The sequence below is a fragment of the Nelumbo lutea genome, chromosome 6 (assembly GCF_056320005.1).
Source record: "Nelumbo lutea isolate HS-2025 chromosome 6, American lotus-T2T, whole genome shotgun sequence".
NCBI lineage: Eukaryota > Viridiplantae > Streptophyta > Magnoliopsida > Proteales > Nelumbonaceae > Nelumbo > Nelumbo lutea.
In genome coordinates, this window is record NC_142689.1 from 35,569,906 (window position 1) to 35,596,284 (window position 26,379).

Consider the following 26,379-nt stretch of genomic DNA (forward strand, 5'->3'; position numbering starts at 1 on the left):
GCCCTGCTCAACTTCCAGTCATACTTCATTAGGCAAATCCCGAGGTCAGAGAACACTGAGGCCGATGCTCTGTCCCGGTTAGCCAGCACAAGTCACAACAACATGAGAACCGTGTACATAGAGGATTTACCTCGGCCTAGTATTCTCAGGGGGGCAGAGGAGGTCGCTCCCGTCCTCAAAGCAGAGCCGAGCTGGATCGACCCACTCGCGAGCTTCTTGATAGACGGAACCCTCCCTACAGAACGCAATGCGGCCAAGAGGGTGCAGCGCCAGACAGCCAAATACGTCATAATAGACGAATGGTTATACCGACGGTCCTACACGCTCCCCTACTTGCGTTGCTTGCGACCTGCTGAAGCCGAGTTCGTACTCCGCGACACTCACGAAGGCCTGTGCGGTGGACACTTGGGGGGCAGAGCACTCACCCCAAAAGCACTTCGACAAGGATACTACTGGCCAATGATGAAGGCAGAAGCTGTTGAGCTCATCAGAAAATGCGACAAGTGTCAGAAACACGCCAATATCCACCATCATCCTGCTTCCGACCTCAAACACCTCGCCAGCCCGTGGCCCTTTGCACAATGGGGCATCGACCTCCTGGGGCCATTCCCGCCAACAACAGGTGGAAGAAAATTCTTAGTTGTTGCAGTAGATTACTTCACGAAGTGGATAGAAGCTGAACCTCTGGCAACTGTTATGGCCCGAAACATACAGAACTTTTGGAAGAACATAATATGTCGTTTCGGGTTACCTCGGATACTAATTTCCGACAATGGCAAGCAGTTCGAGGATATCAAGTTCCAAGAGTGGTGCCAGAACATGGGGATTCGGCAAAACTTCACATCAGTCGCGCACCCGCAGGCAAATGGTTAGACGGAAGTAATTAACAGAGCCATCCTGCACGGACTGAAGGCACGTCTGGATTGTGCTAAGGGACTGTGGGCCGAAGAGCTACCAAGTGTCTTGTGGGCTCACCGAACTACAAAAAAAACCGCCACGAGAGAAACCCCCTTCAACCTCACCTACGACATTGAAGCAGTTATCCCGGAGATGAGTTACGTACGGCGATCGGACAAACGGAGATGAGTTACGTACCAACCTTGACCTACTGGACGAGGTAAGGGACCTCGCGCACATTTGGACAGCGGCCTACTAGCAGCAGGTAGCTCGCTACTACAATGCTAGAGTAAAGCGACGAAGCTTCCGAGTCGGCGACCTGGTCCTTCGTAAGATTATGGTGCCCGAACCCGGCGTGGGCAAACTTGGACCAAACTGGGAAGGGCCCTATAAAGTAAAGATAGCGCTCGGGGGGGCATACGAGCTCAAAACCTTGGAAGGCAAACTAGTACCTCGAGCGTGGAACATCGTGAACTTAAGGCGATACTACCTATAAACCGCCAAGCGAAGTGGACGAAATTGCTATAAGGTCCTATGGGCCACGATGCGGAGCCAGGAGGAACCTCGGCGTAAACAAGCAAAGAAAAGTCGGGCATATTATCAGCTCGGCAAAAAACCAGTTCGCTGCAAAAGCCTTCGTGGCAAAACAGGTCGCGAAGGTACAGTAACCCGGACAAATGGCATATTATCAGTTTGACAAAGAATCAATTCGGGAAAAAGGAACAGGCAAAAAGATTTATCTATTCCGTTGCAAGAAAAAGGAGTACATTGGCCATCGGAAGGCACTTCAAAAAAAAAAAAAGAGATTATCTTTACATGCCCGGAGCTACTTCTTCGCCATCAGAAGGCACTTCAACAACACCCGAAGGCCCTGCCTCTCCTTCAGAGTCCGGCTCGCCATCGACAACATTGGCCATCTGAGTTATACGCGAAGTGGATGTGGCACTAACATCGAGGTCGGGGTACGTGTTCCGGATCATCCACCGGCTCAGCTTGAACCCCCTTCTGTAAGAATCCACCATCAGATCGTCAAAACGCGGAGAGGCAATATAATCTTCAACAACCTTCTTCTTGGCGTCTTCAATACCTTGGGAAAAAATTTGCGTCTTCTCCCTGATGTCCTCCTGAAGATATTCGACTTGATGCTGCAAGTCCAACTTCAAATCCACCATGTGTTTGACGACTACCCCCATGGCCTCGGCATCACGCTGAGACATCGCCTACCTGGCCATGGCAACGCGAGTAGCTTCTTCGGCAACATAAGCGGCCGCCTCAGCGGCTCGGGTATTCGCCTCGGCGGCACGGAAAGCCTCTTTAGCAGCATGGGCGGCAGCCTTAGCAGCTCGCGCCTGTCGCGAGCTCCTCTCCACTTGGGCCGCTAAGGTGTGAATTGAAGAATTCACCTACCAAAAGAAACAAGTGAGCAACAACAACAAAAGCGATAGAAAGTGAAGGCAGATGAAAACTGACTTACCACCATAGCGTGTGTTACGGCGCGGCAGGCGACCTGGTTCAAAGGAAGATCGGTCCACGCCGCGATCTCCTCGGGGAAAGTATCCCCCTACTCTTCTGAAGAGCATAGTTCGGCGTCAACACGCTCCTGAACTCCCCTTGAGCTCCGAGCCCGAGGGCCCAGCTCGCGTATGACCGGACCCAGAGTGAGCAGGAGCATTGGAGTATGCAGGAGCACCTGTATGAGTAGTCTCAGCGTAAGGCCCCCCGGTAGTTTCATACATCGGCGGAGTCACCTCGGGCTCCCTCGGCAGATCCTCCAGCGTGTGGCCTGGAACTTGAGGCTCCTCATCCAGGGGTAGCTCGGTACGAGTTCGCTTGGTGACCCGCTTCCTCCTCTTCATGCCTTGGAACAGGCGCCCCCCACGAGTTCTCTCCGCATCCATCACAACTGTAGAAACGAGTTCGACATCAGAAAAAATGAAGGAAAAAAGCAAGCAAGAAATCGCAAAACTAGAAACCTACCCGAACTCAAACCGGCCGCAATAAGCTTGGCCTCCGTCAAGTACTCATGACACTTTAAACCTTGCCGTGCCCATTGTCGGAGGCCCCACCCGGTCTGAAAGGGCCATCCTTGCGCACTTCGCACGCCGAAGTAGTCCCGCTTCCATGCTGGGACCTTATTAGGAAGATCGTGCAGAAGCTTAAAGCCCGGGCGAGGAGAAAGATAATACGCCCGTCTTCCCCCAGGAAGAGAACCCACTTGTCTCTTAAGCATCAAGATGGAGGAGAATATCTCCAAGTCTAAAGGGAAATTCTGCTCGCAGAAAATGGAGATTGTCCCCACTAGGTTCCGAATAGAGTTCGGGTGAAGCTGGCCAATGGTAACGCCAAAGTGGTTTATGACTTCGACTAAAAGGGGGTGGAAAGGTAGTTGCAGCCCCACGGCGAGCTGCTCTCGAAAAATCACGATCTCGTCAGGACCGTGTTCCTAAGGAAAACTACCCAAGGGAATGAAATATGTATACCCCCCAGGCATATTGTAAGACATGAGTATAGATTGGAGCCCCTCGGGCGTCATGGTTGAGGGACCAAACCTATCTAGCATCCGACCTCGGCGAGAGGTAGACGCCAAACTGCCCGAAGCTGCTCGGCCTACGGGTTCATAGTCATCCTCAAGTTCCACCTTGGGATCACTAAGGCAGTCGGGGGATACGGTTCGGTTTGTAGAACCTACATCAGTCCTACTTGAAGAGTCGCCTGAGCTATCTAAGCTAGACATCGAGGAAAATAGGTGGATTCAGGAAGGTACTCACCGGAAGAAAGTTTTGAAGGCTCCAGAGACGGGAACAAGCCAAAAAACCTTGGAGGCTAAATAACCAGCCTAGACGCGAGCTGAAAAACTTGGACACGAGCTCAATAGGCAAACCGCAAAAGTGACAAATCGACTGGGGTCCCCCACTATTTATAGCTACAGTAACCAAGAACCAACCGTGCAGATCAAAGACGATCTGGCGGTCCACATTCGCGCTGACAGCACGTCCTCTGAGGTCGAGACGTGATTGGCGCACGTTTTTCTGAAAAGAGCGAAACGTCAGCATACGTCTTTTGAAATCGACGTTGCACCAGCGCACGTCTTTCCGAAACTAACCGTGCCGCACGTCCCCCTGCAACTGACAAAAACCGCCAGCGCACGTCCCTTCAGAACGACAGAGGCGCGCTTTCTTCAGATTTAAATGACCCACTGTCACGTCCCAGCAGCGCGAATTTTTGAAATTTAAAACGCGCGCTGTCACGACCATCAACATTCATGAGCAGTAGGCACGTTTCCCGCCTTCTCGGAACCGAAGAACCCTGGCAAATGCAACTCGCGCAGTCAAGATTCGAAGGACGGGACAAATCCACTTACCACCTTGCAAAACTCCCCGCACCAAGGCAAGACCCTTGGCGCGAGGAGTGGGGGGCAATTGATGAAGGATGATTTGGCCCGACCTCATAGTTATGCGACACGTGGCAAAAGCAACAGCTCGGCACAAAAGCAAGCCTAAGGCGTTTTCACCAAGAGGAGAAACCAGCGGACCGAACTCCCTACTAGGGGCCCGAACTCACCCTTGGCCCCAAACCGGAAAGTAATCCACTGGCCTGCCTTTTAACAGTTCGGGACATACCTCGCCGAACTGACCTGCCTTGCCACAGTTCGGGACATACCTTGCCGAACTAACCTACCTGGTAACTGCTCGGGATACACCTCGCCGAACTGACCTGCCTTGCAACAGTTCGGGACATACCTCGCCGAACTGACCTACCTGGTAACAGCTCGGGATACACCTTGCCGAACTGACCTGCCCTATACATACCTCCGAACTCAGGACTTCGCCTCGCTCACCACTCCACACCTTCAGGGCACCAAAACCAAACAAACCGTACTATGCCTGACACTGAGGAAGTCCGTTCCCAAGGGCGCCGCACCTGGCTGGCTTGGGATCTGACGCTTGACGGCCGCACTCTAAACGGCCACCTGCCACCGCCATCTCCAGTTAGAGAGACGGTTAGGCAATGACAGTTTTGTCCCAGCAGAAAGGACGACAGCCGAATTGACAGACGTAAGGGTAATCATACCCGACCTGACAAGGGCCTCGGAGCGAGTGCGCGAAGTGATTATAAGAACCCCTTGCCCCCAACGAACAATGTATGTGAACTTTGTGCCATCTGGCCTACACTTTGCCTTTGAGAGATTACTGACTTGATCTTCGGAGTTATCACACCGGGTTCCCCCCGGAGTTCTCTCATTTTTCCCGTTTCAGGCTCCCCGACGCTCCAGCTCAGAGGCGAGTTTATTGACAGCTAAGACCGACCGGATTGCGCTCCATCAATAACCAACCCCTGTTTCTTTTGTTGGCCATTGCAGGAACTCGCAGCATCCCTGTTGGATTCTGGGCTCTCCTTTGATTCTTTAAGGCAAACAACTTCTACAGACTTATCAATCTGTTTCTCTCCCTGATTTTCTAAAGCGATGAAACACAAAGTACTGTTGCAGTTCTTCAGAAATCCTCTTCCAGCCGCTGCTATCTTCGCTTCTGGCAGGCAAATCATTTCCCTGTTAACTTCTTCAAAGAACTCTGCAATTGTCACGCAGCATCCTTTCCTAGTCCACCGTAACATTGTTTCATACCTTCTATTTGCTATACTCAGAGAACTTTTCCACCCTTGCATTCTAACAGAGAACATCACACCATCAATAAAACCCTTCAACCATTGTATTGCTGCTTCTCCGACCAAGAACACCATTTCCTTTCCTTCTTCCCTGATCTTCAATGCCCATTGACGCTGGATTCTGTACTCTTCAAAGATAAATTTCTTAGCTTTGACCTGTGACTCTCTTCTCTACTTAGTTGCCATCATGAACCCCAACTTTTCCTGATCTTCAACGCCCATTAACCTCACTAGGATGTTTTCTCATCTAACCTAATCAAAGTCAAGCAAGTAAAACGTCTGCAAAATCTAATATAGTATCTCTTGATTCATTCTTCTCCCCAAACTCAAATCCTCCATGCACCATATCATACCCTACACTTCTTTTTCCTACATGCCTATTTAAGTCTCCTATAAAATTTTCTCTTCATTTGGAATTTCTTGGATTAGTCCTTCCAAATTTTTTAAATAACAGTTCAAAGGGGTTTAATTATCAAAAAAAGATTCGAAGGGGGTTGGAAATTGAATTCCTCAATTTCACCATCAAAGGTCTTTATTTTTCTAGTTCTGAAGTATACAAGCATCACAGCCTCAGCATCATTTGAAATACTCTTGGGCCTAGATGCTAAAACAAAAGCATCATTCAACACCCAAACAAAACCAATAATCCCAATACCCCAATCTAACATTTACAATCCACGCCAACTTCCTACAGCTTTCAGCAACCAACCTAATGCCAAAATAAAACCATAAGGCATGGGAAAAAGACAAAAGGACCAACTGGCAGAGAATGGCTATGCAACTCCATCTCAGACATCACTTATCCCCATAGAATTCTCCAAAATAAACCTTCTCTCCGAACTTTGCAATAAAGTAAACTTCCCAAAAATGCTGGTTTTCAGACTCCTCACTCATCTAACTATCCATTGTATTAGGTCCAGTCTGGAATGTATCATCCTCATGGGCAGTCAGAATTTTAAATTGTTTTCTCATTTAAATCCATTTACATTTTCCTGATAAATTCCTCTCTCCCCAAAAAGCATAAAGGTAAACTTTTACTAGTATGAACATCCTTGTCAATCACCATATTTAAATCCAATTTCTAATTTTTCTGCTTGACATTTTTTTCCATAATCAGACCATTTCTAGTAGACTTCTGATATTTCACTTTGTCTTTGAGGCTTATATCTGACTCCTTTACTACCTCTTCCTCCTTAACTAAAATATCCAGACTCATCAGTAATATCCCCTGGAGCTCCACATCAGAAACCTTTTCAATAATAATCAGTGATGAACTTCCTTTGACATGCAAAGCATATGACATCATACTGAATTATTTCATACATAACCAATTTGTCAAGCTTATAACTATGAGATGTGACAACATATTGAAGGCATCTTGACTTTCTATATAGCAATGTAAATTATAACCTATGAATTTTTCTTTAATTAGAAACACAAAAATTAATTCATTAAATTAGAAAAGAGAGATACAACAAGTTATGATAAAAAACAACAAACCCAGGGAAATAAACCATCCCAATTATTACAAATAAGCCCAGAAATGGTTTGTCTTAAATCCCTTGTTTAGTTAAATCATTAGCCATACTGTATGCAGATCCCCTAACCTATTTTATGAAGCATCATGTCTTTAGATAGCTGTTTGAAGTGCCTGAACTCATTCCTTAATTACTAAATTACCCCTTTCCCCCCTTTTCAGCCAAACCACAACTATTTTCAAATCACCTTCAATGATTAGCCTCACAATCCCCTTTCTTTACCTTTCTCTATCCCATAAACTGCTGCCATTAGTTCTGATCTGACCACATTACCTTGCTGAACAGGGCCTGAATACATGGCTAATATGTTTCCATCCTCTTCCTTTATTACCCCTCAAATACCTGAGGGGCCAGGATTGCCCAAACCACTACCATCCAAATTCAATTTCTTCCACCTATCACTTGGGTGGGGGGACCAAGCCTCATATATTTTTTGTCTTCTGGAGGAAGAATTAGCAATTATTCCCCACGAACTGAAGAAATCTTCAACTTTAAAGTCTGTTTTCACCCAATGTGCCACTCTTAGAGTTATAACCTCTATCACAGCTTCCTTACTCCTTTCTTTGTCTTCAAAGATTCTTAAATTCCTTTCTTCCCAAATTGTCCAAACCACTGCTGTTCTGGTGCATCTTCCCAAATTATAACATATGATTCCTAGATACGGATTTGGAACAGATAAGGAAAGCAGGAAGCTGCCTAACCAGTTTTTAAAATCCTAGATGCTGATAAGTGTATCCCATATAAATATGCTTAATGCTTATATGTTATATCATGCTCTTAGTATATAGTTTTCAAAGCAAGTATTATTTCTCAAGACTTGTCGCTTGCTAAATGTAATCAAGTTTTTAACATGTATAGTTTTTTTATAATTTGACTTGTTAAAACATATAGTTCTATGTGTTTTGTAAGTGTTAGTATATCTAGAAGTGCCCATGCAATTCTATTTTATGTATTGTATTCAACAATGTTGGGGTAGGCATTACAGATATCCAAGTATCATTGATTACAACATTAAATTCAAATGAATTAGAAATACATTGTTCAGTAATATTTTATTATTATTATTGTTGTTATTATATTTGAATAGGTGACGTAGTGTACTGCTTTGATAAACTGATTACATATCCATCAGCTATGTACACAAAAGAAATATATGTGGATCTTTACATAGTATAGTACCATAGTTAGTATGATATTAACATATTAACAAAATATCCTAGTAAAAAATTCTGTTGGATAAACCTTTAAAGTAATTATTGAGAAGCTAGCTATGAACACAGAAATAACAGAGTGCCTTCGATTTTCCCAAACACCACTGTTCATATGCTAGTTTTTTTTTTTTGACTCTGTCCATGTGGTAGATTTATTTTCAAACACTTGTGCATTTCTTTCTGACCACACACACCTGAACATGGTCAACGATACTAGACCCCATTTTGCTTTCCCTCTCTTTTTTCAACCTTCAAGCTGCCAACACTGCAGACTCTGGAAAACAACCACTCCACCCAAAAATATCTGGTACCACATACCACATATTTACTATAAAATGGAATGCAGAATTAGATGGTTTTCTGTCCACACCAGTTAATTAGAGGCCACAACTAACATTTTCCAGTGGCATTCTCCTCAGTGGCTTACCAACAGTTGGACGTTTCCCTAGAGTTGCAGTCCATGCCAGGAACTTCACTTTAGATGGTGTTGCTAGGCACTACCGCACCAGATTGTGTGGCTGGGAAAATAATTGCTAGGATGCAGTCTGGCCTCTTGAAGAACAATTTGCTAGGAAACAAGTTTTCTTTCATGAAAATTAAATTTGATACATCATGGTTATTATCCAATAATCCATATTCTATATTGTGAAAACAAATTTTCCCTTTCATGAATTAACATATTCAGAACATAATGGATTTTTTAGGTCCTGCACACATGCATTAAGAAGTCTACACAATCAAATGTCAAAATTATGTATACTACTAGAAAGCAACATGGCTGTCAGTTATCTATATCTTCTAGGTTTCTTCCCCTAGCCATCTTTCCAACAATTGCCTAGGAGGCAAGTGCTTTCCATTTCCTGATTGTTTAATCACTACTTACAATGCCATTCTTGGGGTGTCTATTTACCAGAGTAGGTCCTGTTGGTGCATTAACAACGAAGTTAATAACCACAACCAGGTGATGTTGTCATGGGTCACTTATGGGTACCATCTTAGCAAACCCTTGCCCATTTGACACTATACTTGGGTTAGGGTGAAATGTGCCATTTCCAGAGAACGTGCTAGCAGTGTTTTAAAAGGCGTGGGAGGCATACGCCTCCAGGCGAGGTGCCCCCAAAACGCCCTGAGGCGTATGCCAGAGGCGCTGACACCTCTGAAGTGTATGCCTCAGGTGCAAGAGGCGTACGCCTCATGCACACCTCATGTAAAATAATAAAAAAAAAAAGAAAGAAACATTGTGTGCTAGCATGAGCACCTCACACCTCTTACATTCTAAACTACGCCTCGTGCCTCTAGGTAGTGGAACACCACATGTCACGCCTCCGCATTTTAAAGCATTCCATGCTAGCATGAGCACAGTGAAAGTTTGGTAAATGTTCTAGTCCCAACTTCCAACCTGATAGATGGTGTAAGACAAGCTCACATTGGTCTACCTTCAGATGTGCTGAGAGAAGAGGGAAAGTGTTGTCGAGATGTTCTAGGGATTCTTTGGTTTGGACAGTCTGGGAGGAAAGAAACGCTAGGATCTTTAATGATAAGGAGAGGGATGAGCTAGGATCTTTAATTGATCTTTAATGACCAATCAGACTAAAGCAATGGATCTTTTCTCATAATTCTCCTTTTTCAACCTTTGGAGAAATTGGGAATTGGTTGCTAAATCTTCTTTGGTTAAGGACAAATCTATAGTAGCTTGCATAGTTTTCAAGGCGTCTAGGCAATTCTGGGCAACACGGGCACCTAGTCGCCTAGGTGATAGAAATTTTATAATATAAAAGGCTGACTTTTGGCTAGTTTCCTAGTTTTATATACCATTCGGCATGTATGTTAATTGAAAAAATAGCAATTCTCTTTATTAAGAACATTAAATTTCCTCTAAAAATGTGGCAAATCATCACATCTAAAAGATAAGAATCTTTTACATATATTAATTTCATTATTTTCAAAAAAATACTACTATAATAGGTATTTAATAGAGCAAATTCATATTAATTAGCAGCTAAAGAGGGTTATTAACTTTATATGATAAATATTCAAGATAGAAAGTAAAATAGAAAAAAAAACAAGGATGGAGTTTCTGTTTTATTTAATTAGAGAGAGAGAATAGAAAAAAAAACTTTATTATTATATTCTTTCTTCCCTCTTTCATTTCTTTCTTACTTTCTTTCTTTCTTTCTTTCTTTTTCTCTCCTCAAAACCCTTTTTTCTTTTAAATTTCAATAGTAAAACATTAAAACAAAGTATAATTGATATATATATATATATATAGCATATAATAAAATGTATTAACACATACATTAATAAGATTCAGCAATATAAATGATATTATAAAAGGTGCCTGCCTTGTCATTTTTGTTGCCTAGGTAGGCGCTTAGTCGCCTAGGCGGGCACCTAGTTGCTAAAAGTCAAATCATTTAGGCAAGGCGACAAGTATGCTTGGAAGGCCCCTAAAGAAGGCTTTATCAAGCTAAACGTTGATGGTAGCAGTCTCATAATTCTGGGCCTTCTGGTATTGGATGAGTTTTTAGAAATGCAGAGGGTCAAATTGTTGCCTTATTTTCTGGTCTAATTGGAGTGAGGGATGCAGTTAGTGCAGTGGTTCAAGCAGTTTTACAGGGATTGCTAATGAGCTGAGCTTTGGGAGTTTGCTAATTTATGGTGATTCTAAACTGGTAGTTGGGTGGCTGAAAGAGCCAGGGACTGTAGCTTGGTCCTTTAGGGGGGTGATGAGAAGATTCAAGTGGCTAACTTCCAACATAATAGTGAGAGTTAAGTGGGACAGGAGATTGGCTAATGGGTTGGAAGACTTTCTAGCTAATCACGGGGTGCATAGGGATCATTTATTTTGGCCTCAATTGTAATCCTGATTTGTTTTTGAGGCTGCAGCTCATGCCTCTTTATGGAATTTCTATGTCGTATCCTTTGATAGTTCTTATTTGATCTTTAATAAAATACTTCTTATTACTTACAAGCTCACACTGGTGGAGTTGGCATCTTATTGTGTCAGACACTTAAATATTCAGTATAAATTCTGTATCCTACATGTCCAGCTGTAGGGGGAGTTGGCTTATTTTTGAAACCGAACTGGTACTACTGGTTTTTCAGAAACCGGTAACCGAAACCAAACTGAAGCTGATTGGTTAGCCGGTTGACCAGTTTGGTTTACCATCAGTTTGGTTTGTTGGTTTTTGGTTTTTTTATGTTATACTATATATTGTAAATAATATATAAATATATAATAAAGACCTAGAAATACATATAAAATATTATCTTTTAAATAATAACTAATATATTATATATTGTAAATATATATTTATATATAATGCATATTATTAATTTTCAATATGTGGATAATATAAAATATATATAATTACATAAACATACATATAATATATAGCAATATATGTATACCGGTTGGTTCGGTTAACTGTCAGTTTTTTATTGGTTAACCGAAACAGAACTGGTACCTTTGGTTTTTAAAAATACCAAACCAATACTGAACTGACCAGTTCCGTTAACTGAAAATTTTTGGTTCGGTTTCGTCTGTTCGGTTCGGTTTTTTAGTTTTTCTTGCTCACCCCTATCCAACTGTGTCATTGCCATATCTGGGTAAACATAAGTTAGGAATGAACATTCTGAACTAGGTGCTTTTAGGTCTGGTAACCATAATCTAGACATTCTTTTTCTTGGTAGTGCATTTGTTTTGTAATATACTCATTTAATGTTGTACCTATTTTCTGATGATGGAAGTATTTGTGCAGTTTGGAGCTACTATGCTTATATTGTATAACATGATTCTTTGTTTATAAGTTGCCTTTTGCTAATGTATTTATACTTTTTAACTCACTAGGGATCATCTCAAGTTGAAAGAGGATTTAGTGTGCATTATGTAAGTAGGAAAGTTAATGTGAAAGCAGAATCCGGGATATGTAACGTATGCGCTACTCCTTGCTCATCCTGTATGCATTTTAACCGAGCTGTATCCTTCATGGGATCAAAGTCTGAGTTTTCAGATGAAACTTCTCAAGGAAAAGCAGCTAGTCGGTGTTCTTTAAATGATGCCAATGTGCCACATCCTTCGAAGAGCAGAGCATGCAGTGATGGACAACCTACATTTAGTGAAACAAGTAACTTGCTCAGTGCCAGTTCAAGTCATGACTCAATCTCCGAAAATGCTGAAAGTAAAGCAACCTTGAAGACCTTTGATGCGTCAGATGCGTCTGAAGATGTTGAGATGCTTCCGAAACTCTCTTCAGGTGGAACCGGTGGGGAAGATCAACCTATTTCAAAGGTACAGTGGATTTCTCAGACTGCCGTAACATCATTGCAAGGTTGTCTTGCATCAGATTTGGGTCAGAGAACTTATTCAAACCAGTTTGAGGAGCAGAAAGGTTTAGAATGCCATGGTGATAATATTTCATGTGTTAGTGGAGCTAATGAGGCAAATGTGGCAGTTGTAGATCTTAATGTGGACATAAACAGGAAAAATTTACCATGTAATTTGGCTTCTGTTAGCAGTTCTTCTCCAGGGGGTACGGACATAACACTTTCTGCTCAAAATACTTCAAGTTGTATTGATGATTTGAATTGTAAAATAGAGGAGAGCAGAAATAACTCTAGGTGGCCAAGCACAGTCGCCATAGAATCTCTATACAAGAGAAGTACTAATGCTGCTACACCCCCAGTTTTAACTCCAAAGCCAGAGCCATTAGATATACCTTCCTCAAAAGATGTTTATCCTATCAGGGTTTCACGAAAAGTTCAGAGTCCCTATTCTCATTCTCAAAATGGTAACTCAGTCTCCCATGATACAGATGGGAAGGATTTGGAAGAAGATTCAAGTTCACATCACCGGGAAGAACCCTCTGAATGTTCCACAGAACATGTTAAATCTTCATTAGGACAAGTTGTAGAGTCCAACAGTGCTACAGGAAAAACTGTTTCACTTAAGTGTGCTAAAATTGTTCCACAGTTAGAAAACGGTAAAGCTAGCCTTGGCAGAAGTAACTCTTGTGGGGCTTCAATGAAAGTTCATCCGTGCTTAGAATCAGAAGCTGTCTTGGTTAACGGGGACTCATCAACTGAAGCCATAAACTGTTTTGTCAAAAATGAACAAGTTGATAAGCCATATGCATTGCCCAAGGTAGCTGATATGCTTGAGCCTCCTTTGCAGTCTGAGCCTGTTGATGAGAGTGATGGATCAGATATTGTTGAGGATGATGTAAGTACTGACATTTTCTTATTTTCATGGTTTTCTGGGACAAGCACACCTTTTCTCTATTAGATGCTGTTCTTGTTCTGATTCTATTTAAATAGGAAATATCTGTCTTGGAATTTGTTGGGCTCTCCATGTTCTTTGCAGTATTATAATTATTAAGTTCCTTTTTTACAACTTGTTGAATCTGAATTAATATTGTGTTTACATGTCCCTGTGAAAGCGACCACAATCTTGCATATGTCCTCATGTCAAGATTATAAAATCTTGAGATTGAATTTTGGGGAACAAACTTAAAATCTCTCTCTCTCTCTCTATCATAAATGTGAAACAATAGCAGAGAATGGGGAGAGATTGCACAGAGTGGGGGTGGGGGGAGGAAGAGATAAGGAGAATTGAAGAGAAACAAAGGCACTGAGCTCTTGCTTCTGTTAGTACACTCACATGCATGTGCATGCGCACGCACACACATTGGGGAGAGAGAGTTCTAGTTTCTGTTCTTACAGGAGAAAATGTACCTAGACTATTTCCTGATTTCTGGGGGGAGTTAAGAGAGTTTATCCCCCCTGCCCTTGTACTTATTCTTAATTATCTAATGAATTGATTCTGTTATTGATAAAAAAAGAATATTTCCTGATTTATTCTGCATTCAGTCTTCAGAGTTTCAGAGTCGTTGCTTCAGAACCTCACTGTCTGCATCCCTCCGGCCAAGTATCCATCTCCAACCCCTAAAGAAATGGAATAATTGCATTAGTAACTAGGTAAATGTAAGTCTTAAATATACTTCGTGCTACATTCACCCAAAATATTCCTCTTCATTTTGAATTATAAAAAGAATTTCATTAAAAAAAAAGAGAATACAGAAGGAAGGTGTCTAGTTATCACTTGAAAGAGAAATACACTAAGAAACAGCTTATAACCATTGAAACCAGATGACAAGACTCAAAAAGGGACAAAAACCAAACAACACCAGACTCTCCCGACGATTCCACACACCTCCACCTGCTGTGAAACCAAGCAACACCTTGAAAAGCCATCTTCCTAATCCCCCCCTCAAACACTTCCTCCTGCCCATCATCATCCTTATCCCAAATCTCCCCCCTTTCTCAATTACAACTTTATTCATCCTGTCTTCCTTCTTTCTCCTATCAAAGTCCTCAAAGGCTTTTCTAGCAAACTCCTTACCACCCCAGAAAAACAAGCCAAGGCTTTTGCCATCCTCTACAGCTTTCTCAGCAATTTTTTTATTAGGTAAACTTCCGAACCTTTGCCTTTTTTTTTTCCAGAGCTACTGAGTTATTGTCCATAGAGGAGGAAGTACTAGCACCGACTGGTCTTGGAAAAGAAGAGAAGGAAAAAAACTTAAGCTTCAATTTGTTTTGATGATTAACAGAAAAACTTTTATTAATAAAAAAATTTAAATACAAAAGTGAGGGGAGGTGAACTCTCTTCTCTCTCCCCCTAAAGAGAAAATTACAATGTAGCCCAAAACAATTGCCGTCTTCCCACCCCCTGTTTGGCCATTGCGTCTGCAAAAGAATTGATACACCTTTTAACCCACTGTATATGCACTTCCATTCCCTGAGTTAACCACTTGAATTGTCTTCACTCGTTAATGTATGTCCATATCCCATCATTTGACTTCTCTATCCAGCCAATTACCACTTGTGAATCTCCTTCAATGATCAACCTATTTATATTTAATTCCTTAGCCATTTTCAACCCCCTCTATCAAGGCCAGACTTTCTGCTCACAGTGAGTCCCCAAATCCAACTGGTCCTGAATAAAGAGCTACCACCGATCTTGCCTCCGATTTGAAGACACGACCTATCCCTGATGGCCCTGGGCTTCAGTGCCTTCCGTTGGGGGATGCCATGAAGGCTGGGTGATAGTTTCTGCTTGGAGCCGAGGTTGCTATTTACTGCCAGTTATTAACAATGGCCTCTAGGGGAACGTCATCAAATATGTTCACTGTTTTTACCCACTAGACCACCCTCATAGTAATCACCTCTATAATTGTCTCTCTGCTTCTTTCATTTTCAACAAAGATTCTTTGGTTCCTTCCCTCCCATATTGTCCATAAAACCGCTGTCCTAGTGCACCTCCACAGGATTCTTCCCCTCCTTTTGATCCAACTACCAACATAATAGACGAAGAGGTTTTAAGTGCTTGAAGGGGGAGTCCACCTGCAACGAAATAAAGAAAGAAACCACTCCCAAATAGAAGAAACAAAGGGGCATGATATTAGTAAGTGAAAGCAGGACTCACCATTGGCTTTACAAAGGGTACACCTGTGTGGGAACAAGCATAAAAAAGTTTCTTTTTGTTTTTTTTGAATTTGATTGCAAGTATTAATTCTTCCCAGAGCTATTTCCCAACAAAGAGCTCCAACCCTAGGTGGGATTGGTTTCCCCCACACTTCTTTCGTAGGGAAGGGAAGGGCAGATGGAGTAGGTTGAATTAGGGCATTGAAAAAGAGGCACAAGTGAAAGTGCTAGAGGAGGAAAGGGTCCAAATCCGAGTATCTGCCATAGAAGGGTCTAAGAAGACTTTTTGCAAAGTTTGAACTAAAGACAAAATTGAAACCAATTCTTCTTCTCCAAGACCTCTTCTAAACCCCAAATAGTGATTTAAAAGGCGTGCCTAGGCACACAGGTGAGGCGCATTTTAGGGTAGGTGCCTCCCCCAAGTCCTAGGCATAGCCCTTTCAAAAGCCGCATGCTTGGTGCGCCTAGGCGTGCACCTGGTGCGACTTGCGCCTCAGCCCAGGCATGCGCCTTTTGAAAATTTGACACTTCTTTGCTTTTTTTTTGTCTAGCGGTTAGGTCGGGGCTCCGCCCCCGGACCCCTATGCTACGCCCCTCAAGGCAAGCCCAAACAAGTCCATGTTAGGGTCTTAAATTCGACTTCGCTCGCTCATCAAGGCTTCGAGAATCCCCTATTTGGTAATGATGTCTATTCATTCATCCTAATAAAATATCTTCTTAAAAAGTAATTAAAACTATAAAATCATTATTTTTTATGTGAAAACCATGGTTTTTAAAAACGAACCGGTGACCAAACCGATCAGGGGTCCGATTACCGGTTTGAACGGTTAACCGGCCGGTTCAGTGGTTTGCTGACGAAAATCAACGGTTTTGAGGGAAAAAGCGGTTTTGGAGGAAAATGGAACCGGTCAGGTGACCGGTTCCCGGTTTTTCCGATCCAACCGTCCGGTCCGGTCCGGCTTTGAAAACAGTGGTGAAAACTAAGAATTTAAGACCCTAACACAGACTTGTTTGGGCTTGCCTCGAGGGGCATGGCACAAAGGCAGCTCGTAGAATTAGGAATGTAATATGTCACATTAGCTACTTGAAGTAATGTAATTGAGAAAAAAAAGAGATTGTGTGTTTTATATGGTTGAAAATGTTTTACATGTTTGATTTTATTTTTAAATTCTCATTTGAATATGCTTTACATGTTATGGTTATGTATTTTAATTTTAGATAATAGGTTTTTTTTTTAAACATTTATTTTAAAATTTAAGTTTATATCTTTATTAATATTATGTTTAATAATTTTTTGATTTTTTTGCGCCTTGCGCTTTTAAAACACTGACCTCAAATCCCAATTGAGTTCAGGCCCTGAACCAAAGGAGGCAACAAAGGTGGATGCAATTTTATTTTTGTACCTAGAAAGGGAGAATAAGGAAGGGAATTGATCTTTAAGTGGTACCTTCAACTCGCAAGCATTTATGAACTCATTAAACCTTCTCATATTGGTGGTTACACTTATTAGAGAAAGGATAGGCAGTAGAGAGATTTGCTTACCCTTTGTATGGTCAGAAGACCAGCTTTCTTATTCTCACTAAAGGCCTTCATCATCCAAAGTTTTCCAAGAACCTAGACAAGTTGGGCATGATTGACATATGCTCAGCTTGAGGGGGAGTGTTGAGATTGTTTGGGGGCAAGGGTATTTTTGTTATTTTTGCTCATTTGTATTTGGGCACCCATGGGAGGGCTTGTAATTTCTCTCAAAATATAAAATCTCAAGTTTGAGAGAGTGAACAGTAACTCTCTCTTCTTCTCTTCCCTCTTCTTCTCCTTTTCTTTCTCAATAAAACCCTAGATATTGCAAGTGTCTACAGCAAATCTCTTTCATAGGGAAAGAATGTGCGGTCAAGGGGATTCAGAAACACTCCATAGAGAATTTGATGGAGTCTAAGCACATTTCAAGAGATCAGAATCCCTAATATGGTAATACCTTGATGAATACTGAAATCCCAATCAAAACCAAAATGTGAAGCGGATGGTGCAATGAAGTTTGACACAAAATGTAAAAGCCCCAGGTGGTTAATTCAGTTATAATTATCAAAACCGTTAAAAAACTTAGACCTGGTCAGCATTTTGGGTCATGGTTTCATTGACCATCCTGGCCAAGAGCAGTTTGGAAACATTGATTTTGAGCAATGTGCTTTGAGAATTTTTGTTTGAATAAATTCCATGTTTTAAGTCCAAATCTGGTATGAAGCTATAAAATCTGATGTTTATAGTATATTTTTGGTTTCCTAAATTTTTGTATTGTTGATTTGGGAAGATTATTAGGGAGACGGAAGTCTGAAAATATATTTTCCAGTTTCCCTTGGCAATCCAAGAGGATAAAAACAATGTCATTCTGTTCATAAGAAACTATCCACTACCTATATAGCAGAGTTTCTTAATGCACATCGAAAGAGAAATGGAACTGCATTTGCACCATAGTCTCACCTGTATTTTAATTCCATGAGAAGGCACTGACTGGGCCCAATTTCTCACAGTTTTCTGGGGCTATATTTTCATCTTTACAGCACTATTTTCTTCTCATCAGAATGCCATTCTATGATAGAGTGGGATACTGACTTGTGCCATCTGGAAACAGGTAAAGGTTTGTGATATCTGTGGTGACGCAGGTCGGGAAGACTTGCTTGCTTTTTGTAGTAGGTGCAGTGATGGGGCTGAGCACACGTAAGCACTTTGAATCTGTTTTCTTATTATATTCAAGTATTGTTTCTGTTTTTATCTGGATGCACATCTTTAAGGTAGCACATTTTGTTCTATTTTTTGTCAATCAGTTATTGCATGCGATTAATGTTGGATAAGGTCCCAGAAGGTGACTGGATGTGTGAAGAATGCAAGCTCAAGGAGGATACTGAAAAACAAAAGCAGGATGAGGTCGAAACTACATCAGGGTTTTCTAAAGAACCATGCCTAAGCGAAAGAAGTCAAAATTCTGGAGGTGCCAGTACTGTCAGTTCAAAGATGATGATGAAGGTGGAATTGAAGGCGCCAGATTCCGAGGGAAACAGGAGTACCAAAGTTATCTCAAGTTCCCTTCTGTCTGTTAAGAGGCATCTAGACAATTCTGAGGTTGCTTCGGCAGCAAAAAGGCAGGCATTTGATACAAGTGTAGGATCTCCAAAGGCCTCCAGCCCTAGCAAAAAGCCTTTATTGTCTCGAGAAAGTTCATTTAAGAGTTTGGATAAGGGGAAAGTAAAAACCATCCATAAAGTAGCTTCATTTGGAAGCCACTTTGCTAATAATTCTCATGAAATTGCACATTCTCCTATTACTACAGGTCCTAACCCTTCAAGGATCCAATCACGGCTTCAGTCACCCCGGGGTATTTTTGACAAACATTTCTTTTAAGTAAATTTGTTTTATTCCACTGACAGAAAATGACATTTCATATTGTGTCAATTTTTTAATGTTAGAATCTATTCTCAACTCTAAAATTGTGGCTTTTTCAGGTACTCTTTTAAAGTCAAAATCATTCAATACGTTAAACTTGAAATCAAAGGTCAAATTAGTACAGGAGGATGTCTCCCAGAAGAAAAAAGTTGCTGGAAACTGTGTGATAGGTGACATGAGAAAGGAGGGTCTTGTCAGAACATTAGGTAAATCTATGTCATTCAAATCGGAAAACTTGGGTTGCTTAAATGTGACTGAATCAAAAGTGAAAATTCTTTCCCCTAATCTCTCTCGTGTTGAAGAACTAAAGGGACTAAAACAAGCAAAAGAGCGGAACTTAATTGAAAGGAAAAATTCATTCAAATCAGATCGCCCTTTGGTCAGTTCTCCAAGAGCTGTTTCTAGCATGTCTACTCTGAAGAATGATCAAAAAATTAATTCTCGTGCTGAAAATGCATCATTTCTATCCTCTGCAACTAACTTCCGTGATCCAAAACCTGCTCAAGCTGATGGTAAATTAAAAACTTCATCAAAACCGGCCAATCTTGCAAATAAAGGATCAGATATTCGAAATGCTTTAGGTAGAATTTATCTTCTCTTTCTATGAAGCTTGCAAATGGTTATTGTTCTTTCTATTTTCTTTGGTCATTTTATTTTACACTGTTTTCTTTTTGTGCTCAGCTGCATCCAATGAAGTGAAGAGACAGAGTGCAGTTGGTGCTCTATCATCTAATGGAAGGTGCAGTTCTACTGAGCAAAAGCCAAGCCAAGTTAGTCCCAAGGACGAGCCTACATCAAGTTCTTCTGTGTCTGCTGATAGAGCATGTGGTAAACATGATACTCTTCTGCAAGATGGCTTACCTCAATCTCGTGAATCCTTGAATCAGGGGGCAAAGTCCAGGGAGCCACCTCATTTAGGCCATTCAAGGCAAAGTATCTCTGTTGGGGGTCAAAGTGCCCGTTGTCAAAAATGTAAAGGGATGGGTCATGTTGCACAATCCTGCCCAGTTTCTAATTCTCGGGTTTCAGTTCTAGAAGCTTCTGCTGAGAAAATCTCAAAAGAGATGATGGATAAAAGTTGCAAGTTGAAAGAAGCAGTTGAACCCAAGATACTAAAACGACCTGGAATATGCAGAAAGAATAGGTCACCTGAGCAGCTGGATGAATTGTCCATGTCAAGTACTGATTTGAGTACTGAAGTTTCTAAAGATCAATTATCAGCTTCATCAAGTTGCTTGAGAAATAATTCTAGTCAAGGGACTAGTGATGGACAAGAAATTGTCAGGAATTCTGCTGCTGACATCAGTAGAATTACAACTGTCGATAATGTGAAGCAGTATGCCATACACTTAAGAGAAGAACTAATTCCCCCCCAAGCAGGAGAATCAGATCCCTCTTTCTCTGTGGATGCAAATAAGACGAGTTCTTCCATAAGCAACCTTCCTTTTTTAGAATCTTCTGTGGCTGCTCCTTCAGGGATTTCAGTAATTCCTGAACATGATTTCTTATGGCAGTATGATCCTTTATCTGTTCCTGTCTGTTTGAAATTAAATCGTTGTCTCATTGAAACTTATCCAATTGATAATCTAGGTATGCCTTGCTTTTTTTTTAGAGTATCTAGCTGACTAGGTCTTTGTATGCAGAGGTTGCTTTGAGGTGCAAAGAAATGGAATACTACCTGATCTCTGTGATGGGATTCAAGCACACTTGTCAACCTGTGCATCACCTAAAGTCCCTGAGGTGGTGAAAAAGTTTCCTAGCAAAGTCCTGTTGGAGGAAGTTCCCCGCCTGAGTACATGGCCAAGACAATTTGATGATAACCATGCAACAGAAGATAATGTTGCTCTCTATTTCTTTGCTAAAGATATTGAGAGGTCTGTTGTTGTTATGACATTTCTTTCCTTGTTTGAAGTGATGTTTTTCATACTGATACACTTGTTGAACTTGTCATGCTTTGACTTGTCACAGCTATGAAAGATGCTACAAGTGCTTGTTGGATAAGATGATCAGGAATGACTTAGCTCTCAAAGGAAATTTTGATGGAACTGAACTTTTGATATTCCCATCAAATAAGTTACCAGATAAATCCCAGCGTAAGAACTGATAGCAATATCCTTTACTTCGATGCTGGACTAAACTTTTGCATGCATATTTTCTCCTATCAACATGGTATCTATGCGGAATATGAACTTTTCTGGTGTTATTTTAGTCTAATGTTGCACGCGTCATGATAGCTAAGGAAACCTTTCTTCTTTCTTTTTTATATTCTGGTTTTTTTTGTATGGGTACATGTAGAACAACTCCTTTACTAATTTTTACATGATGCTTTGGCAGGTTGGAACATGTTATTTTTCCTCTGGGGTGTTTTTAGGGGAAGGAGGCCAAATTGCTTGGAACAGACACCTGGGCCTCAGAAAAAGGTCTCTCAAGCCAATCTAGATACGGTATTTGCTCACCAAAACTTGCCAGCTAGTATCCAGCCTGTACATAAGCAATTACATTTGCCTGGGCAGATGGAGGATTTATCTGCAAGTAATAAATCATTTTGTGGGCCAGAGGCAGACAAATCCACTGCCTCGGTGGAACTGCCATTTTTATCATCTGGAAGACTGGATGGAGATTGTGAAGCAAATATATCTTCTCTTGACCATAAGTATACAAGTTCACATAAGAATTTTGATCAGCAAGGTAGTGGACTTGACAACAATTCCATGTCAAGGATCCATACAGGCGATGAGCAGTTGTCAACAAAATCCAACAGCAACACTTTGGTAAAACTTAATTGCCTATTTTATCATATATAGATCATAGTAGAATATACCAAGTTCCTTATTGGTTGCTTTTGGTGAAATATCTCTCTTTGAGTGTAATCCATGGTTTAAACTTCTGTGGCTAGTAGCTAACTTTTTCCTACTTTCAGTCCATTATGAGAAACTATGGGAATTGCACTTTAATTGGTGGTTGTGTGTCTCTTGGATAAAAAAATTAAAAATATGATTTCATATAGTTGGCATGTTTATTCAATAACTGGACAGGGGAGATTCTGCAAAATATAGAAAGTAGCACATATTTTTCATTTATATCATCTTCTGCAAACTTTGAATAGTTGGTGTTAAAAATTTCAATAAAATTTGAATGATGTCATCCTTCGGGTTAAATTTTGAATGAAACTCTGAATAGTTTCATTTATATCCTCTTCTGCGAACTCTGAATAAATTCAGTGTTAAAATTATCATATTTGTATAGGTTTCTCTACCTTTTCTTTCAAACCAAACACTAGCTAATAGTACCATTCTGTTGACACTTGGTCTAGGCCGTTTGGCTGCTTAAAGTTTGATTAAATTTTCTAACCAGTTTAGTTGACATCTAAATTAACACTTTGTGATCTCAGAGACTGTCTCTGATTTTTAGATTTCTGAAGGGGTTTTTTTTCTTCTCACAATTACAATCCTTCTACCTTTTTGTAAGCAGTAGGGTTTTTTCCTTTTCTAATGAAATGCATACGTTAATTATAACAAAAAAAAAGAATTTCTGAAGGTGTATTAGGTTGGATTTTTTATTGAACAATAAAAGGTTGGATTTACATTAATTAAATGGGATGACTTTGGGTGTGGAGGAAAACATTAAAGAGATACTTGGAGAATATCTTCTCCTTATGTTTCCTTTACTTGGATTGCATTTGGAAGTCTGAAATATTGTCACTTATATCTGAAATTAATTTCATTAGTGGTTACTCCCATTTTAGCATGTTTGGTTACATCTATGACATGCTTACTTATATCTAAAATTTTTCTCTAGTACCATGTTTGGTTGAATCTATGGATAAGTAGTAAAACTAGGAAGGATAGGGTCAGAAATGAAGTCGTATGTAGGAGGCTAGGAGTAGCTCCAATAGGTGATAGAATGAAAGTGGACTGAGGTGGTTTGGTGATGTGCATAGAAGACCATCAACAGCATCCATTATAAGAATTGTAACAAGTTGAAGGGGGCTAGAGCCTAGAAGAGCTAGGGGCAGAATGGAAAGGACTTGAGTGGAACTAGTAAGAAATGATTTGAATGCCCATAATATGAAAATGGATATGGCACTGAACAGTGAACAGAATGGAATGGCGAAACAAGATTCATGTAGCCGGCTCCATATAGTTGGGGCAAGGCTTTGATGATGATGATGAACTTTATTGCATGAATTCTAATGGATGAGGCTGATGTGTCTATGTTGGATACGCATTGGAGTCCGACATTCCACAAATTCTTGAGGATGCTTTTAAGCAACTTTTCCTTCTAGGGATGAGAATTATTTCATTAAAACTTAAAAATTGAGCCAAAAGTGTTGGTTTTGGTTTTTCAGATTTGGAAATTCAGTTAACCAAAAAAAACTGAATTAACCAAATTTCATTGTATAATGTATATTAAGATATATAATATAATATAATATAATATTATACTATAGATTAATGAAATTCGGTTTTAATCAAAATAACTGAAAACCAAATTGAAAATTTTGGTTTTTCAAAAATTTGGTTTTGGTTTGGTTTTCCCTTATACACTTTTGTTTTCCAAAATTTCATATTAACCAAATGCTCACCCCTATTTCCTTCTTTTTCTCCTCACTTATTTGACATTATGAATGACTAATGTACAAGATGAAACCTGTTATTTTATCGATTATTCTTAAAGAATATTATGTAGTAGAGTTTGTGCCTTTCGTTAGGCTAGTCTTCACTACCTAACCCCTTTCCATTACAAATTTCTTACAATTTTTTATCAGTAAAATGAATTCACTAATTAAACTGAAGTTAAAATTTAGTACAATTGTCGCGGCACTCCAACCAATCCCCAAATATGAAGTTACATTTTTTCCCAAAACAAATGATGTCTATCAACCCCCTGCTTTGCTAGTATATCTGTCATCCCATATTCCCATTGCATTTCTTCCAATCCGGCTGAAGATGGTATTGAGTTACCTTGTTAGATAACCTATCTCCCTGAATTTCTTGCATTTATTCTCCATTAGTTTGTTCCCTAGTAACTCCTTGTCTTGCAAGTCAACAAGAGTGTTAGCTGTTCTTGGTACCTACTGGCTATTGGTCATTTGTTCCCACCTCCCATACTAGGCTACTTTCTTCTCTTATATGTGGCTACAATTCCAAGTCCCTTGATTGTTCTTGCTTATTCATCCCACAACATTTCTAGAATTTTCCTCCACTTCTTTGTTACTCAAATGAAGTCTTCTACTCAGCCTTCACAGCTGCTAGGTTCAAAAAAAGCAAAAAAGCATGAAATTTTCAAAAGGCGCATGCCTGACTGAGGCACAAGGAACACATTTATGGCAGGAAAGAGACAAGTTAGGCATTCTCTTCTACATTTGCTCACAAGAATTGATTTTCCAGTTGTTTAGCTCCCATCAGAAAGATCTACTTTTAGGAGGGATTGGGCCATGCCAAATGGACTCAACAGGAAAGGCCAATAAGGGATAAGGGAAGAAAGTTGAGGAAAAGAAGAATGAAACACAAGAAAAGGAACCCAATGAAGAGAGGGACCAAATTCTAGTCAGGAGAGGAAAAGTCAAGAAAAACACAATCCAAAAGCGAACCAATAAAATAGGTATGTTTTTATAAATAAAGATGGAATTAATTTTGTGGAGCCGATCCCTCAATGGGTTATTACCCCACTTTCAATTATCAAATAAAAAGGTCATCACCCAATCAAAGACCCTTCCATAGTTTCACTCTATTACGTGCTGAAGCATCATGCTGAATGTGCTGGAGCCATTGACAAGTGCCGCTCTAGCCCTCCAACATCCCCACCATTGAGATTTCAGCCATATATAGTCTCAATAATGGCACGCCACATGTTATTCTACTCCAAAGGGAATCTCCAAAGCCATTTCCCAAGTAGAGCTAAATTCATTTGTTATGGATTACCCATTCTTAAACCTCCAACTTGCTTAAGTTTGCAAACAGTTTTTTTTTTTTTATCAGTAAAGTAGATTTTATTTATTAATTTAGAAGTATATTACAGTTACTTTGCTACTCTGCTTCCAGAGTACCTCACTTTACAAAAACCCCCATATTACATAGATAAGCACCCCTCTGTTTGATACAGCCGGTTACAGTTTTGCCCAAAATAAAGTAGGCCTATCAACTCCCTGTTTTGCTAGAGTATCTTCCATTCCATTTGCTGTCCTTTTAACCCACCCAAATGTAGTGTTAAAACTCTTAGCAAGAATGTCGATTTCGCTAAATGCATGTCTATTTCCATGGTGCTGCTTTTGCTTGCTTAGCCCAAGAGATGACCAAAAGCGAGTCCCCTTCCACTTCCAATTCTCTTGCTTCTAATTGTTCTGCTAATTTCAGGCTTTGTAAGAGTGTCATTTTCTCTGCCTGAACTGAGTCTCCAAACCCAATTGATCCTGAGAATAAAGCCACAACATCTCCATGATGATTTCTGAAAACTCCCCCTATTCCTGCCTTCCCAGGGTTTCCTAAGGAGCTTCCATCAAAATTTAGCTTCAATCTATTTGGCTCTGGTGGTTTCCAATCCATTTTTATAATTTCTTTATGTGTTTCCATTTGTGCCACTCCCTTCCATTTCCTTACTATATCATTTGTTGAAATGTCTTTGAAGATGTCAACAGTTTCTCACTTGACGAAGTGCTCTCTCTTAGAATCCCAAGGTTTCCAAAGGAATTCCCTCTTTGATTTCTCAAGTGTCTTTGCCCCGACCTTGGAATCTTAAAACTGAGGTGGTGTTTGATAAATTTGATGTCTGATGTCTGAAAAGTCAAAAAGCTATTATTCAGGTCCAAAATCTGAAAAAGAAGAGAAATGGTTTTCTGCTTTTTAGAGGCTCTGAAAAGATAAGATCATTTGAGTTAAAACAATTCCTCAATGTCTGAAACTGTGAAATTTACTAACTTCCCTTGAATAGACTGTTTGATAAAATTCAAAATATTAAATAAAAATATTATTAAAAATCTCTCTATTAAATAAAATATTAATTTAATAATAATGTTATTATTTATTAATTACAGAAATATTATTTATTTATTATTATTTTATTATTAAATAATGACATTAACTACATAATTATATTAACGTCATTTCATCACCTCTGAAATGTGTTTGAAATTGATTAGATGCGAGACC

The 26,379-nt window shown here is 40.3% G+C and overlaps 1 protein-coding gene across 13 annotated transcripts in view; it reads left to right on the forward strand.

The window, feature by feature from the left end:
- Positions 1-26,379, forward strand: part of LOC148848517 (protein PARALOG OF AIPP2-like) — a 43,295-nt gene that overhangs the window by 11,704 nt on the left and 5,212 nt on the right. For 8 of the 13 annotated variants that reach the window (XM_088952364.1, XM_088952365.1, XM_088952370.1 and 5 more), the window contains exons 3-10: positions 12,162-13,532; positions 18,423-18,508; positions 18,616-19,163; positions 19,291-19,812; positions 19,913-20,744; positions 20,875-21,105; positions 21,200-21,324; positions 21,566-22,002. In XM_088952364.1, coding sequence (XP_088808490.1) covers positions 12,162-13,532; positions 18,423-18,508; positions 18,616-19,163; positions 19,291-19,812; positions 19,913-20,744; positions 20,875-21,105; positions 21,200-21,324; positions 21,566-22,002 — 4,152 coding nt within the window. The remainder of the gene's footprint in view (positions 1-12,161; positions 13,533-18,422; positions 18,509-18,615; positions 19,164-19,290; positions 19,813-19,912; positions 20,745-20,874; positions 21,106-21,199; positions 21,325-21,565; positions 22,003-26,379) is intronic. The other 5 variants (XM_088952374.1, XM_088952375.1, XM_088952376.1 and 2 more) reach the window with 2 other exon arrangements.